This window comes from Mchenga conophoros, linkage group LG6 (genome assembly GCF_057382185.1).
Source record: "Mchenga conophoros isolate Kocher_MC1m ecotype Shallow Benthic linkage group LG6, M_conophoros_male_GT1.1, whole genome shotgun sequence".
Classification (NCBI taxonomy): Eukaryota; Metazoa; Chordata; class Actinopteri; order Cichliformes; family Cichlidae; genus Mchenga; species Mchenga conophoros.
The window spans coordinates 25,716,744-25,734,232 of NC_140531.1; the positions used below are offsets into that span (position 1 = coordinate 25,716,744).

The following is a 17,489-nucleotide window of genomic DNA, read 5'->3' on the forward strand; positions in this document are numbered from 1 at the left end:
TAATACCGTGCAACCCAAATTACAGCCAGTAGAGATATTATTAGTTTATCTAAATATATTATTTAAATATTGCTATTGAGGTGCTTTTAAAACGCGAGTAAACTGTGTATCTATTTTTATATATCACTATTATCCAGACTGGCGTCAGCCATTTTTAAACATTTTAAATGCCTTAATTTTTAATCGCTACGTCGGTCGCTCGGACAGTGGAGTAGTTTGTGTGGAAAAGCCACATAAAAAAACGCGGAGTCATTTCCCCTTTCGAAGATCACTCAGCGATTCCCTCAGTTTTCCCTCGGCTACTGTACTTGCAAAATAGTGCGCCCTGCTGTCTCTATTGCGCATGACTGTACGTCGTAATATGAAGTAGGCCTCCTGTTTTTCTCCCCAACCCGAAGTCCTCCTGGCCCCCACCACCTCGCTGCAACGCTCACAAGTAAGCAAAACACGGAGGCTGCTCTCGATTATTCGTCAAGGTAAGGGTTTTTAATGCATACGCGAAGCTGGTGGCAGTTACCGATCGTGAAATAGCACGGCAGCCGTGGTTTGTAGACGGTGTTTTCGGCGTGCGGAAGCGGTCGGACTGCAGAGCAGGCTTCGGGACTGTTTCCGCACGCTTGAGGGAGAGCAAGGCCCAGTGACCCACATTTGGAGCAGCCAGTGTCTATGTGTAAGAGTGGGCGAGCGCGTGCGCGTATCCTTGCCAGTGTGTGTGTGTGAGCGCGCGCGCGTGTGCCCGGGAACAGTGTATGTATGTGTGTATGTACATCTGCCGCGAAAATGTTTCCACCGTCGTTGGTTTTATAGATGTGTCTCCGCGGTGGATAGGCATGTTTTTGTCGGCTTACGCGAGGACCTTGCCCCGCGCGGATGTTCATGCGCGGCGTTTGAGGACCCGACGGTAATATTTTAGATTATTTCATCTTCAGTGTCAGTTGTTGCGTGACAGCTTCGGGCTCGGCGCCAGCTTGCTATGATAGACATATTTTTCCTCTTGTTTATTTTTGACAAATGTGAAATGCTTTACCCGTGAGTGTCATTCAGTGTTTTCGGAGTGTGAGCATGAGGAAACTGGGGCAGTAAGAGCATTAAATCTCTGAGTTAAATTGGCAGTTTTCGGTAGCAAGCTTAGTTAGCCTGCTAGCTAGCTATATGGGTTGCTCTCTTTTAGGTTGTATAACTAACACCTGTGGCATTAAATTGTATATGTTAAACGCTAGATTGCCTTATCTTATGGCTCGTTGCTGTTTTGGGAGACGGAAAAACATTCGGTCATGTTGCTCATATGAGAGTTAATTCATTGGGAATGGTTTACAACGTCTTCGTCCAATGAAGAAGCTCAGTTTAACGAGGCTTCACTTATTGGCCATGAAGAGAACACCAAGTGCAGGTCAGCATCCCGAAATATAGCCTTGGGACCACCAGTGTGATCTCCTTATGATGGTTTTATACACATGAGGGAGATATGAGAGGGCATCTCCTCTAGTATGCTGTCCACAGTTGTTAGTGTAGTCTTCGTGACCTCTCTGCCCACACTTATATACAGCAAAATCCTCTTAGAAGGCGTTGATTAAGTGGTGGTCTGTTGTCCCTGTGCCGGTGGGACTACTTGACGAGTTTGGAAGCGACTCCTATAGACTAATCTTTTAAGCCTTTAGCAAATGCTGAAATTGATTATTCGACTCTTGTGCATGAGTTTGCTTGTTGAAAAAAGCACTAACACTCACAAGTTATTGCTGTTCAGTTGTGGTGCTGGTTGGTGTTAATGTAAAGAGTAAATCTTTAGACTGTTGTTTTTAATAAAAAAAAGAAAACGCACACTGAGCATTGATGCGAAGACTAGATTGGTCATAACAGTTTGAGAATCAAAACAACAGAACTGTTGATTAACAGGAAAACAATCAGCAACTACTCTAAGTCATCACCAGTCATTTTTCATGGCAAAATGCCAAGGTTATATTGGGTCCAGCACCTCAATTGTGATCATATATCTCTGTAAAATGATTGGACTGTTGCTGAGATAATGGGGTATTTGTTGTTAATTTTTTTATATGAAAGTAGTATTAAATCCCTTTTACTTTTAACCGTTTCTTAGACAGAGCATACTTGTTTTTGGCGTTTTAGTGGTATGACAAATCTATGTGTAAAAGCTGATTACTTGCAGCTCAGGTTTCCTGTTTTGTACTTTGCAGCAACTAACATCTGCATTTTTCGGGTGACTTCTAGAATTTCTGTGCATGGTAAACAGTGGGTGTATGTTTGTGTTGCAGGTGAGGTGTGGTTTGCACACACAAGATTTGTCAGCAACTCAAAGGCTGCGATCTCAAACAGCTAATTATACCAACAAGTGACATTCCAGAATGTAAGTTACATGATGTAAAACTATTGTAAGTGCAGAAGTAAATTTCATTTCAGGGTATTTTTTTTGTATTGATTTATGTTATTCACACTTTGAAGATGCTGCCGCATGTTATACTGTAATTTAATAATCTTAATTCATAAAATACATTTATGTCCATAATGTATATTGTACCAAAATTAAAAGGAAGAAACTGATTTTAAAGGGGGAAAAAAGAATAAATAAAAATAAATCTTGGTTTAAGAAATGGCAGACAGTGCACTAGGAGATGGTTATTATGTTTCCAAACTCTCTGGTTGGTCTCCCCATGACCATTAGTTTCTGCTCTGATTTCTCCAGCAGGTTTGCTTGACCACCATGTCCTTCCTGTGGCCTGGTGCCCTCTCATGACCCCAATGACATCAGCTCCACTTTTGACCCCAAACCCCTTCTACAACCCCCTGAGAAAATACGTTAACTGAGCACGTGCATAGGCTGCAGTGAGGTGAGAAGTTAATACACAGACACACAGATTTAATCTGGTGCATGGAAAAGTGTTTATTAAATGTCAGAATTTTTTATTATTTAGTGTGTGCATGCATGTATGGAGATGTAACTGTGTTTTTTAAAAAGAAAGGAACTAGTTAAGAGAAAAGATATGATCTGCAAATGTTATGGTTAGAAAAGGGACTACCCTTTCAGGCTTTCACTTCAAAGCCCCATTTAGTGCCTTCATATACAATATGAAAAATAACTAGGAGTTAAACTAATAAACTACCTGCTCTTTTTGTCTCAACAGGTGGTCTTCCAAATGCCTACCTCACGCCTAAAGAACAAATCACTGCAGCCACAGCCCTGATTAGCAGCCACCATGACATCAAGCATGGGGTATAATGCTGCACACAACACCTCAAAATGTTGTCTGCTGTATACAGAATATGTTCATAGTCACATGTACAAAATCACAAAATATATGTATGTAACATCTGGCTCAAAAATTAAAACTCATTATTTTAACTCTTTATATTTCTTTACTTTTGAAAGAATATTTTTTCATTTAAAGAAAGAAAGTTATGGATAGCATCTATGAGTCCCCATCAAATGATTTTTTTTGACCTATATTAATTGAAACGTAGTACACAAATGCGCTTAATCTTCTTGGCAAACAAAACGCATTCCTTCTACTGCTCTCTCTCTCTCTTTCTCTCTCTCTCTCTCTCACCCGTTTTCTGTGTGACCCAAAAATAAACCTGCTGCTGGCATGTACAATAGGAATTCTCTCATTAGCCAACATCAGTCATTGGTTATTATTAACAATGCATACCTGCCTTCAAGGCCACCGCACATGCAGGAAAACGTAAACAAGTAAGTCTTGAAAGCTGTGAATGGCTGTAAATATGTTTGCTTTCTTCCTTCTTTAGGGATGATTGTAGCATCTTTGATGGGTTGATGGAAGAAGATGAAAAGGACAAAGCAAAACGGTAAGATAAACATGCTGGAGAGGAGATTAGTCTAGTATGGACTTAAAAAAGTCATAGAATATTGATTAAACATGAGTTAGTACATTTTTGTTAATACACAGTGTCAGAGCTGACTTTGTCCTAATGCCATTCACACAACAGTCATTCTGCCTTGACTTTCACATAACCAGGGTCACTTATGATAAAGTTACATTACTGTTTTTTTAAAGGTTGTGTTTTTAAAGCCCAGTCAAAACACTGGATGAAAACAGAACCAAATAAAATGTCTTAAACCTTCTATTTCAAAACTATTTTTGCTTGCAGCGTGTCCCGTAACAAGTCTGAGAAGAGACGGCGAGACCAGTTCAATGTCCTCATCAAGGAACTCGGCACAATGTTGCCTGGCAACACTAGAAAGATGGACAAGTCCACCATCCTGCAGAAAAGCATCGACTTCCTGTGTAAACACAAAGGTCAGAGCTTTCTGCCGTGCTCGTCTCACTTCCTGTTTTTGCTAAACACCTCACAGGGTGGATGTTTTTTGTATATTTAGCTTGATCATTCCGATTTAGCCACACTTATCAGGGTTTGCTTACCTTCATCACTAGAAAGCGAAAGTATGTTTTTATTGCCTTTTTATGAGACATTGGTGCTGTAATTTTACATTACAAAATGGTAACTATTTGAACCAGTTGTGTATTTTTGACCTAACAAGTTGTTCTTAAAGTAAATCTACCTTTATGTCTTTTAATAATTATAAGGGTTTCAGCAGTTTTAACTTTTTATGAATACTGATATTGTGTTTATGTTAAATTATTTCATCACTGTTTATAGGTCAATGATCCTTTTGTTTTTATCTAGTGTCATTGACTTGCAAGATAATAAAATACCAGCTTCCGCCTAGTATGTTTTTAACTGTCTTGTTTTCATACTGGACATAGCAGTCTCAAAACATTTTTCCACCCAGTTGTTTACTGTTAACTTTATGCTGTTTTTGTTGTCTTTTTACATGCCCTCACCTCTCGTGCTCTTATTCTTCCTCGACGTTTTCCACTATGTCTGTATTAAGTTCTGACTGAATTCTCTGTCCTTCACCAGAGATTGCAGCTCAGTCTGAGTCGAGTGAGATCAGGCAAGACTGGAAGCCTCCATTTCTTAGCAATGAGGAATTCACCCAGCTCATGCTGGAGGTCAGAAATCTTAGGTTTCGTTCTGTAATCTTGTTTGTTGTGTAAAAACACAGGCACTTGACCCACAGTTGTATTACTGCAGTGGTCAGTGTCACCTCATTTTGTACAGTATAGTTATATCTGAAGTTAAATTTACAATTTTAAGTTTGTCCTTATGGGATTTGACACTGGTTTTTTTTTTTTTTTTTTTTTTTTTTTTTTAACAGGCTCTTGATGGGTTCTTTATAGCAATAATGACTGATGGCAACATCCTCTACGTGTCTGAGAGTGTCACTTCACTACTAGAACACCTCCCGGTAAATCACCTCCCCCTGCAACCGTGTCTGTATTAGTCATACACTTTATTATAACAAAAGCTTTCATAGGATCTTTTGTGTGGTTCAGATTAAACATGTCAGGCTGACCAGTGTGTATTGAAAAGGGCTTGTCTTAATTTGTATTCCTCTTGAATGTGTGTGTGTGCCTGTGTGTGGGTGTTTTATCAGGCGGATTTGGTGGACCAGAACCTGTTAAACTTCCTGCCGGTTGGGGAACACTCCGAAGTGTACAAGGCTCTGTCCACACACCCCTCTGAGCTAGAGAACCTTAGCACTGATTACCTAAAGTGTGAGTAACACACCGTCATCTTGTACCATAAAACCTGCTTATTTGAAATGATATGGTTTACAATTTTTTTTTTTTTTTTTTTTTGTATGTCTGATGATTAAACAGGATTATTTATTATTATCAGATTAAAAATGCTCACAAGTAAAAGTATTTCTCAAATAAATTGATAAATAAATAATGTTAAAAAGGATTCAAATTTCAAAAACGTCACCATAGTGTGAACACACGGCTTGTCAGAGTGAAGCTGCTGGACTGGACATGACCTTTGTGGAGCACATGAACAGCATGTTTTTACAAGCAGTTGTATTTTTTTTCCTTGGTAATTATAATCTCTTTTTCTTTTTTGTCTCCAGCTAAGAATCACATGGAGTTCTGCTGTCATATGCTGCGAGGGGCCATTGACCCCAAAGAATCCCCTGTTTATGAATATGTTAAGTTCATCGGCAACTTCAAGTCTCTCAATAACGGTATGTCCCTCGCACTGCATGTGAGGAATTTCAGAAGATGGTTTTTTTTTTTTTGTTTTTTTTGTTTTTTTTTAAATACTATTTTCCAAACAAGCTTGCATGTATAGATACAAACTAGCATTAAACTTGTGTGTTAAACCCATTAAATGTTAAAGTCAAAAAGTGGAAAATAAGCATAATTTTAAGATATCATTTACTAGCCTAGAAAGATATTATTCTGTGTACTGCTCTGTGAACCACATTTTATATTCTTTGACATGCTGAGTAAGTAACACTGTTGTGCAGTTCCCAATGTGACTAGGAACGGTCTGGCAGGGGTGTTACAGCGGTCGCTACAACCTGCCTTTGATGACCAGGTGTGCTTTGTAGCCACGGTCCGGCTAGCTAAGCCTCAGTTTATCAAGGTATTATTCAGACATGAACTGACTTTACTCATTAGACTGTCAAGTATTTATTTGTCAATTAGCTATTAATTATCTCTCAAAACATCTAATTTTCACAATTTTATTTTCATAGGAAATGTGTACGGTGGAGGAGCCCAATGAAGAGTTCACATCAAGACACAGTCTAGAATGGAAATTCCTCTTTTTAGACCATCGGTAGGCAGATCTAGTTCTTCTCCTGTATACTCAATCACAACGGGTTGTTGGGTGGTTGAGTTGCACCCACATGGCTGCTGTCTTATATAGATGGCTGAAACACACATTCACACACGTTATGATTGGTCAGTTTAGCAAATGTGAGACTTTATTCATGCATCTAACCTCTTAAGTTCTGTCTTCATTCATTATTGACAAATTTAAATGTGAACTAGAGGATAGTACGGTCTTTTTCCAGGTCATAGTTCAAATATGTTTCATTTCAGTTCTTCACAAACTGTGTTCTTGTTCTTCAATTTATTTCTCCATTGAGATTTTCCTCCACACTTCTAGTTTCACTTTTCAGGACACCAGAAGTTAAGAAATCATAGAAAATAAATAAACAAATCATAAATAAAATAAATGAGGGCGGCACGGTGGTTAGCAGCGTTGCTGCACAGCAAGAAGGTCCTGAGTTCAATTCCACCATCAGGCCGGGGTCTTTCTGTGTGGAGTTTGCATGTCCTCCTCGTGTTTGCGTGGGTTCTCTCCGGGTACTCTGGCTTCCTCCCACAGTCCAAAAACATGCAGTTAGTGGGGATAGGTTAATTGGTCAATCTAAATTGCCCATAGGTGTGAATCTGTGAGTGAATGTGAATGCGACTGGTTGTCTGTGTCTCTATGTGTTAGCCCTGCGACAGACTGGCGACCTGTCCAGGGTGTACCCCGCCTCTTGCCCTATGAAAGCTGGGATAGGCTCCAGCACCCTCCGCGACCCTGGAAAGGATAAGCGGAAGCGAATGGATGGATAAATAAAATAAATAAATGTACATGAAAATAAAGCATTTCTCTAGAAAAAGTATCCGTTCAGCAATTTTACATCAGAGTAAGAAAATTCTTTTACCTTTTACAGAGCGCCACCAATTATAGGCTACCTGCCTTTTGAGGTTTTGGGGACATCAGGGTACGACTATTACCATGTGGACGACCTGGAGACGCTAGCGAAATGTCACGAACACTGTGAGCACTTACTTTAAGTCAAACTAGCAAAAATCTTTTGTAAAAGCCTTTTTCTGAGTGTTTTTGGTAACATCTTTGGCTGTTTCTGCCCCGCTTCTGTTCAGTAATGCAATATGGTAAAGGGAAGTCATGCTACTACCGTTTCCTGACGAAAGGTCAACAGTGGATCTGGCTGCAGACACACTACTACATCACCTACCATCAATGGAACTCTCGACCTGAGTTTATTGTCTGCACGCACACAGTAGTCAGGTACAAGTATGTTTATTTTATTCCCCTTTTCCAGAAGATTGCTGATCACTGGACTTTTTCAGGAACGATGTTGAGTTTGTGTTAACAAAAGACTCTTTATGTCTCTATTTTTATAATGTTTTTATTGGTCAACCATCTTCTCAAACCCCCCCCCCCCCTTTTTTTTTTTTTTTGTTTGTTTTTGTTTTTGGTCTAAAATGCAGCTATGCAGAGGTGAGGGCAGAACAGCGCAGAGAGCTCGGCATCGAGGAGGCAAATCCAGAAGTCACTGCAGATAAGGTGAGAAATAAATAAAACATGTAGCACGGTCCTTATAATTACAAACATGTCAAGCACAGGAGTAAAATTGAGTCTAAAAACAATGTTGTGGTAGAAGTTGTTGCGTAAGACTAACTGAAACAGATGAAAGCAAAAATACCAGAAATATATTACATGTTGAAGTACAATATTCAGCTTCTAGGAGCTGTTACAATGTTAGATTATGAAATTTATGCTTCAGATTTTCTGCTGGTACCTCAATTACCTTTTAGGCCTGTAATTTCCACTTGTATGCACTCCATTAGATACAATGGATAGGCTTTCTTGTTTTTTAAATCTTTGGTATTTTCTTATTTTTCCAGAGTCAAGACTCTGGCTCAGAGTCACAGCTCAATACGTCCAGCCTGAAGGAGGCACTGGAGCGATTTGACCACAGTAGAACACCTTCGACTTCCTCGCGGAGTTCCCGCAAGTCCTCATCGCATGTGTCTGACAACACCTGCACTTGTAAGGACACCCACAGTTGCACAAGTAATGTGACATACACTGACATACTGTTAAGGGGAGGTGGTGACATATCCTCTCTGTATTAAAATTCAGTGGCTAACTCCTGTAGTAAAATGATATCATCTAAAAATAACCATTGACCACCAATTACTTTCTCTGCAGCGACAGCTCCCAAGTTACACATGGACACGGCCACGCCCCCTCGGCAATCATTAGCATCTACCATGGAGATGACATCACAGCGCCGGTCATCTATCAGCAGCCAGGTGAGACAGGACACAGCTGGCTAATCCATAGAAAATCCTTACAAAACTACTTCTGGCCATAACTAACACAGAAATTGGTCAAGAAAACACTGTTTTCCTTTTTGTTTTATGGATTGGCATATCTGGTTCCTGGTGGAACTTTTGTGCTTGACTATTTCCTGAAGCTTTCTTACGTAATCTGAGCACTAAGCGCAGACAAACGCTTCCGACTTCAAGAACAGTGTTAATTCTGCTGACTAATAAATAATAAGTAAAGTGCTATACAAATGCAGGCCATTTACTATTTTAATAATTTTCATCATAGTTTTTGTCAACAACCTGTTTCTCCCTGACGAAAACAAAATCACTAAAATAAAAACGAATGCATGAGGATAAAAACTGCGATGAAATCTACGGACACTTGTACCAACGAATAAAAACAAGATGAAAATGTTCTGAGAGGCGGTGCGAGTTTTGGAAGTGATCCTGTCAGTATTCTCTGTGTACATCAAGGTTGGATGCACAGAATTTGATCTGCCCTCAGCAAACAGGGTGTGGAGGAAGCTCCCATGCCTCTGTTTCTCATGAAAACATGACAAAATTTAGAGCAGACATATGGACATATTTCGCTTTTTAAGTCTGGGAAAATAAGATGCTTTGCAAACCTTGTGGAGTAAAAACACAAACTTTTACACTTTATATTTTAGGCAAATAAATCAACTTCACATTTAGGTTTTGATAATCTTGTGATATGTAGTTGACCCTAAACTTAGATCCCTAAATTATAACTACAACTAAATGACTCTTCAGGCAAAAATTCAAAAAAAATTGCTGTCACAAAAACACTTGTTAAAGACAGAGAGCTAAACCAGAGTTACAGTGAAGGCCTGAAAGAGCATCACTGGGGAAATTATAAAGCATCTTTTCAGCTGCTTAAAGTCTGGGCTGTACATAAAACCTGTACGCGAGTTTAAATTTCCATTATATCACATTATGTTGAATGTGACCTGATTTTACCACCATAATTTTCAATACATGTAATCAAATTTCTCAGCTACAGTTTTGATTTCAAACTTCAATGGAGAGCAACGGGCAAGGTTAATATGCTGATGAGGTTTCAGTAGGCCAGCGGTTAGCATCAAGACAGTACTGCAGTGTTAGCTGGGATGGTGAGAGGTTCATTGTTTTGCATCTTCACTTCAACAATCTTTCAATCAAAAATACATAATTACCATAAAATCTGTGTTTTTCAACTTACGTACTAAAGTTGTTGTGCTTTGAATGGGCGTTAAGCGGCGTCAAAACTCAGAGATGTGCGTCGCACTGTTGCCTCACAGCAAGAAAGTTCCTGGTTTAAACCTCAGCTGGGGACTTTCTGTGTGGAGTGTGCATATTTTCTCTGTTCCTGTGTGGGTTTCCTCCGGGTAGTCTGGCTTCCTCTCACAGTCCAAAAACATGAATACTAGGTTAACTGTTATTCTAAATTTTCCTGTGTAGATGTATGTATCTGTAAAATTAGAAAAACACTATATAAATGCAAGTGTATTTCAGCTTTAAGTCTTGAACATGTGCATATAAAGTGGTGTAATACAATGAAAAATTCATGCCTGTAATCATAGTTTTTGTTTTCATTATATTTGCAGTCTATGAGCTCTCAGACTACAGGGCAGAGTGTAGCTCCTGGTATGATCAATCAGCAACAACAACAACAACAGCAACAGCAGCAGCAACAACAACAACAACAGCAGCTCCAGACAAATGTGCAGGTGAGACATAATTATGTGGAGAAGAGCTCAAATGGTTTGTTGACAACAGGTTAATTGGTGACAAACATTTTTTTTTCAAATGCTTGTATAATGTGGACTCTGAGGTCTTGGACCTTGTGGCATTTAATTAACTGTGCAACCCAACTATGGAGTTCGATTAGCCAGTGTATCCTAATTGCATACACATTGCACAGCTTGTTCTTTTTCTCTCCGTCTGCAGCCAGTGATGGAGTTCTCAGCGCAGGTGAATGCCATGCAGCACTTAAAGGAGCAGCTGGAGCAGAGGACCAGAATGATCCAGGCTAACATTCAGCGGCAGCAGGAGGAGCTCAGACACATCCAGGAGCAGCTGCAGAGAGTCCAGGGGCAGGGTATACAGGTAGGCTGTAGATGCGTATGCAAGATTACTTTTAGGTCAGCACTGCTTTATGACATAAAAGCCTTTTCTTACAGTAGGTGTGTTTAAATCCACTTTACTCAGTGTCTATTTATATCTCTAGTGTAACTTACCTTGTGTCATCCTCTATTACTTTGCTTTATTTCTCTCTATTCATAACTCTTTCTCTGTCTTCATGTCGAAGTTAACATCTGTATATTGAGAAAATGGTGTGTATGACTGCACCTAGTGTTTACAGCAAAATAAAATTAATTATAAAAATAAACCAACAGGGTGGATTCTGTTCACAGGATACAGATAGAGCCAAGAAGTAGTGTTGATGTAATATTTTCCACATGTGGAAAAAAAAAATCAATTAATCGAACAAGAAATGTGACCTCTGTTCAGACCAAGTAGGTGAATTGTCCTGTACCTGGTTTTGCTTGACCTAGATCAGGACTGGAATCCTGCATGCATTATATATTTCTTCTATTCATAGAAAACAGTAAACTGCCATCTCCTGATTGTGTAAAGATAATTTATTTCTGTTGATTATTCTGTTGTCACGCACAGATCTGGTAAAAGTAACACGCACACATTGTAAATCTCCTTACTATCTGAATGTGGCCTGACGTTTCATGTGTCCATTCTAACAGATGTTGCTGCAGCAGCAGGGTGGACCCATGAATGTACAGCTTCCTCAAGTAGGATCAGTCCAGCAGACAACTACGTTGACCAATCAGGTCCAGCAAACAACAATTAACCCCGTCCATTCGGGAACACAGCAGCTCACCATCCAGCAGCAGGCTCCTCCCACTCAACAGAGCTTACAACAGCAGACCAACACCCTTATGCAGGTGCGATACCGGCAGACACACGCAAGCAGACAGGCTATGGAAATACTATGAAAATGGTTTTGAAAGTTCAGATCAGATGAAAATGTTTGTCTGTTTCCTTTGCATGTCCATGATTTTGTCATTTCCTTTTAATCTCAGAAGTTGCCTGTGTGTGCATGTAGTCTTCTTTCAGCTTTCTCTGTGAACAATAATCTTACCTAAATTTGGGACAGTATTAGTCACTTTTATGCAGATATTACAGTGCTATGCTGTGAGGATAAAATGTTAAAATCTCATGCTGTTTGCATTTTTAATAATGTGACACTTTAGGGGTCACTCAGTGATAGTGGAGGCTTTCATTAAACCCCGCCTTTCCTCTGAATAGACACAGTTTAAATTTCCATGTTGTGAATTATTGATTATCTCATGCAATTTTGAAGTCAGCTCAAAATGGTGAGTGTGACAGCAGCAAGACATTTCACCGATTTCATTTTTGTGTCTCAAAGTTAGAAGACAGAAAACTTACGAAAAACCACTTTGACTTACATGCTGATTTATTTTGTGTTATGTGTAAATTTCACACATGACAGCGTAAAAGTGGGGAAAGTGAAACTGGAGAACGAATCCACAGAAAATCTTTAAATAATCTTGTTAATGCTTCGTTAATTTAAAAGACAATGTCATGGCCTTTGCTGTTGCTCCTCTGTAGCCCCAGCGTCAGACTCAGCAAGCTTCTCAGCCTCAGCCCCAACCTCAACCCCAGACCCAGGGCTCTGTATCTGCTCCTTTATACAACACAATGATGATTTCCCAGCCAGGACAGCCAAATGTGCTGCAGATCAGCACCAGCCTGCCGCAGAATAACACCCAGCAAGGCACAGCTGTGGCCACTTTCACCCAGGACCGACAGATCCGGTTAGTACAGAACAATCGAACCTGATTCCCATTATAATGACAATCTGACAGTTTGTACATTTGAAAAGCTGATATTTACTATGATGGATAAATATATCTAGTTCTTTCTCCAGCTTCCCAGCAGGGCAGCAGCTTGTGACCAAGCTTGTGACAGCTCCAATGCATGCATGTGGTGCAGTCATGGTTCCCACTTCTATGTTTATGGGGCAGGTGGTTACCGCATACAACCCATTTGGGAGCCAGCAGGTAAACACAGTTTGAATGATGTCTGTTTCTTTTGTTTTGCCTCTCTCTGTCTAAGATCAAAACTATTTGGAGTGAAGCCCATTTAAATGATTATATCTGAGCCACTCAGGGCTGACAAACTGCTCCTGGCATAGTAAAATGTGTGTTCTTTAACGCTTGGTGTAATGATTCTGGCACAGTAGCTTTGAAAATGCTCGTTAGCAATAATTTTCTAGGTGTTTGTAACTGAAATGAAAAGGGGAGGGGGAAAAAAGACTAGTTAACGCAACAGTGTGGTTCTGGAAGTAGTTAACGAAGAGATTCAGGATGATAGAAAAAGTATTTTGGGTTTAAAAAAAAACAGCATAACCCTTTTAATAATTAAATGAAACCCAAAAGCACGCTTGAAAAATCAAAGACTTGCAGGTTGTTGGGTAATTACTTAAATAGTGAAAAAATGGCACACATCTTAATAATTGATAACGATAAAACTAAGAGTAGCTGCTCATTCACCCTGAAAGCAGTGAGTGAGTGAACTTTTTAATTCATTTTTATTCCTTTACCTCAACATATTCCCTTTGTTAACCCTCTGTACCACTTCAGCAAGGGGGGCAGACCCAAACGCTGACTCTGCAGCCGGCCCAAGCACCTCAAGGACAACCAGACGGCCAAAACCAGACAGCTGTAGTGGCACAAAGCAACCAGCAGGGGCAGCAGCAACAACAGCAATTCCTACAGGTATCACTAGAGGGCAGAAGATGTCATTGATTTAAAATATTGTAGAGGCATGGTATGATAGGATAGCATTCATGTTTAATTTTACTGTACAGATATTTCATTTTTATGATATTGCGAATAATTATGAAATTATATAAAGTGTGTCTTAAGTGTACGGAGTGTCATTTACACTTGAAAATGTTTAAGACTTTCAGTGACACTAGAGAATGAGCAGAGGGAGAAGAATTTCCTTCATTGTCTAATATCATTGCATTGTCTTGCTGCCAGGGCCCTCGTCTTCTCCACAACAACCAGTCTACGCAGCTGATCCTGCAGGCAGCTTTCCCACTCCAACAGCAGGGAACCTTCACCCAGGCAACACATCCACAGCAGCAACAGCAACTGCAGCAGCAACAACAACCGCAGCAACAGCAGCAACAACAATCTCACCACCAGAGGCACCAGCAGCAGCTTAAACCACAGCCCCAGAAACAGCAGAAAGCCCCGTCATCGCACAGGACTGACGCTGTCAGCAGCCAACAGCAGTGAAGCGAGGAGGGGAGTGTGTACAGCGAGAACATGTGGGGAATTGGAACTCTTAAGGGATTGTTGCATACGTTTGTTTTTTTTGTTTGTTTGTTTTTCCCCCCCGAAATCGTTCCTTCATCTGAAAGAAACAAATCATAGGAAAGAGGAAAATGAGTCCACAAGGAACTCACCAAAAGACTGTCACCATGGCAACAGGATGGATTCAAATCCCCATTTCCTCTCATGAGAAGCGGTGTTGTGAGGGAAGCTTCAGTTTCCGTGAAAACCTGAATTAATCACTTTATGGTCACTTTTTTTGTTTTTTGTTTTTTTTTCTGAGAAGCGTGTCAAAGCGAACTGGCCTTGTACAGATTTACTGTATGATACAAACAAAAACTTGTAAATATCCACCATAGCCTAACAGAAAACAGAAATGTAGTATTTTATATGATTGCATGGAAAAAATAACTGTGTAAGCTTTTATTAGTTGCTTTAAAAAAAACAAAAAAAAAAACAACATAACTTTTTACTTTGGTCAAGTGTGGTCAAAGATGGAGCACTGACTCCTCTTAGACCTCCCCGCCCTACCACCACCACCACCACCACCACCCCTCCCAGGAAAAAAAAAATTAAGTCCAGAACAAGGTTTTAAAGTTCTGAGTGTTTTAAAAAATGGCTGGGCTTGGGTGTTTTTTGTGGAAGTTGTTTTTTGAACACTGTGTCTCTGAGACAAAAAAAGGCTCTCTTTCTAATTACAGATCATGTTTAGCAAGAAACTAGATTACAGTTTAACTGTATTATTTACAGGATAATTACTGTACATATGACGGGTTTAGTGATTCCAAGTGCCAATAACATAGTCAAAATTTTTTTTTTTTACTTTAAATTTCAAACAGACTATTCAAAGGCATATATTTTCCAACAAGATATTACCCCTATTAAAATTAATGCGTGTGTATATAGTAGGGATTATTTTTTAAAAGTTAAAGAGCCCTATATGTAACAAAACAGTATATCCTCAAGCTCCTCAACTTTAGCACTTAACGTGGTTGTGTACGATAAATCACTGTCGACCCTGTTGTTTGTAATCTGTTGTGTGATTCTTTGAGCTAATGAGTGTTTCTGAGAAAACAATCTTTGTGTGAATGAGTGAACAAGAGTGTCTGTGGCTGGTGTGTGTGTGTGTGTTGCCCCTTGTGTCTTACAATAATTGACTTAGTAAAGGGTTTGAAGTTGTTGGATGGTACTTGTATTCTCAGGAATGTGGAAAGTTTTTGCTTCTGCCTCAGTCTGGAACCAGACCAGAAGGATTAGACAGTGATGCTGCAAAGACCATAGGAAGAAGATTCATAAAGGAAGTGGTGACTGAATCAAATTTGCCCCAGATTTCTTTAGAGCCTTCGTTGTTTATTTATCAAAGCATATAAAAATATGCTGGTGGGTTTTTTTTGTTGTTTTTGTGGGGGTAGATGTTGAGACGCAGTAGAGCAGAATTGCAGAGAAATCCTTCTGTTGTCACTCTTATTGGAATACGCTAACCTCACGCTACCCAAGCATCTGAATTTCAGCTGATTATCTTAAGGTCTCCTGTATCATCAGTGTTTCGTCCTTCTTCCTAGGCCTCAGAAAACCTCATGCAGTCCAGTTCACTTGACTCTCGGTTCTCAAATAGCAGTCAAAAACCAGGACAGGGTCCCGCTCCACTTTAAATGGTTTGGGCTCAGCCTGTGTACTTCAGTGATTAAGCCATATCATACAGAAAAGCCTTGGTTTGGAGGAAGTGAAATGTTGGCAAAGGAGCATTTAGAATGTGTTTTGTCTCAGAGTGTAGTAAAAGTGTGCATGTGGGTTTGTGTGAATATAACATCTCCTGTCCTTGATCCTACTTCTTATATCACTTGGGGGTCAGTATTTCTTTCCCCTGGCGATAGCCAATCAGTTCTTGCGTTGCAGTATAAAGGAATTGTAATTTTCAAGGAACGTCTGCTCTCGTTGGGCGCAATATTGTGCGAGCCCGTGTGTGGGACGGCTCAACTTGAATATGTTTGTGTGAATGAGTCTGTGTGCATGTTAGCTGTCGCTTTATCCCAGTATATTTTCATGCACAGAAGTGTGACTGGAAAGTGGTTATTAGGCATTGCAGAGCACTGGTCACCTGCCAGGCTAAAGAAGATGGGTACTATTATTGTTCTGCAATAACAGACTGCTCACAGTGACTCTAGTACTATCTGACAAGTCTCAAATGTTAACCCTTGGACATAAGCTTAACTTAGACTAAATTGCTGTTAGCGGGGATAAAACCTCATTTCTTGTTTTCCCCCATACAAATAAGGAATAGTGGCGAGATTACACAGTGAGGGCTTTAATATTTGAATCAGGTCTTCCACTCGTCTCACATTAATTGTTTGTCCTGTATAGATTAGTGTGTTTGTGTGTGCGTGCGTGCGTTTTAAGGCATCTCTAAAGGGTAATGAAATGTTTATAGTTTGTGTCACTGATGCCCAGCCCAAAGAATGTAATGGTGTTTTAAAGAGACTAATGGATGTTGTAACTGTGCGCCTGTTTGACAGGCTTTATGATGAAGGAAATGGAGGGGTGTGAACGAAACTCACAATTCACTGCAAGAATCCAGAACTTACAATCTGAATTTCAGTCTATCGTAAAAGAACCTCTGAATGTTTCACCATTACAGACTTTATTGGTTTGCAGCAATATGTTTCTGACAACATCTTGGTTGGGAAAAGGGTTCAAAATCTCTTCAAAGTTGAGGTCTAGGATATTTGATACGGGACGCCATTGACAAGACGGCGAGCTCCCCCTTCCACACAGATACACAGGTCACCTTTCCACTACACCGTTTGGTTCTAAACAGTTCTAGATCTAGTATAATACTGTACACATACACAAAGTTAAAAACACCAGTATTCAGTGTAAAAACGGTGCTATGCTAACCTGTACTGTATGTATTTCTATCCCTTCTTCTGCTCTTGAACTGTGCTCCTTTATCTACCCCAAAGTCAGATGTAATCAATATTTTGAAGCAAAATGTTTGCTAACATTATTATTATAATCCCCTCTTCTCCCATCTTGGTCAATTTGAAAATAAAAACAGTTGCAAATATTAAATGTGACATGTGTGTTGTACTCAGTTTTTAAGCCAGTGATGGCCTTCCTTTTGACCCACAGTAAAGTACACTTATTGCCG

At 39.8% G+C, this 17,489-nt stretch overlaps 1 protein-coding gene across 7 annotated transcripts; it reads left to right on the top strand.

Moving 5' to 3' along the window:
• Positions 1 to 301: 301 nt before the first annotated feature.
• On the top strand, positions 302 to 17,411 carry clockb (clock circadian regulator b). Of its 7 annotated transcripts, none has more exons than XM_085277035.1 (24): positions 302 to 436; positions 2,271 to 2,362; positions 2,699 to 2,843; positions 3,138 to 3,226; positions 3,760 to 3,819; positions 4,123 to 4,271; positions 4,897 to 4,988; positions 5,195 to 5,284; positions 5,474 to 5,594; positions 5,948 to 6,061; positions 6,347 to 6,465; positions 6,578 to 6,660; positions 7,553 to 7,659; positions 7,764 to 7,911; positions 8,115 to 8,190; positions 8,532 to 8,676; positions 8,839 to 8,942; positions 10,565 to 10,687; positions 10,908 to 11,066; positions 11,720 to 11,920; positions 12,609 to 12,814; positions 12,928 to 13,060; positions 13,643 to 13,777; positions 14,045 to 17,411. In XM_085277035.1, the coding sequence occupies exons 4-24, from the start codon at positions 3,210 to 3,212 to the stop codon at positions 14,303 to 14,305; spliced, it is 2,643 nt and encodes an 880-aa protein (XP_085133161.1). In that variant the 5' UTR covers positions 302 to 436; positions 2,271 to 2,362; positions 2,699 to 2,843; positions 3,138 to 3,209; the 3' UTR covers positions 14,306 to 17,411. The 7 variants fall into 7 exon arrangements, with proteins under 7 accessions (XP_085133161.1, XP_085133165.1, XP_085133159.1 ...); XM_085277039.1 differs by having other exon boundaries at positions 2,702 to 2,843; XM_085277033.1 differs by having other exon boundaries at positions 326 to 476.
• Positions 17,412 to 17,489: the final 78 nt, after the last annotated feature.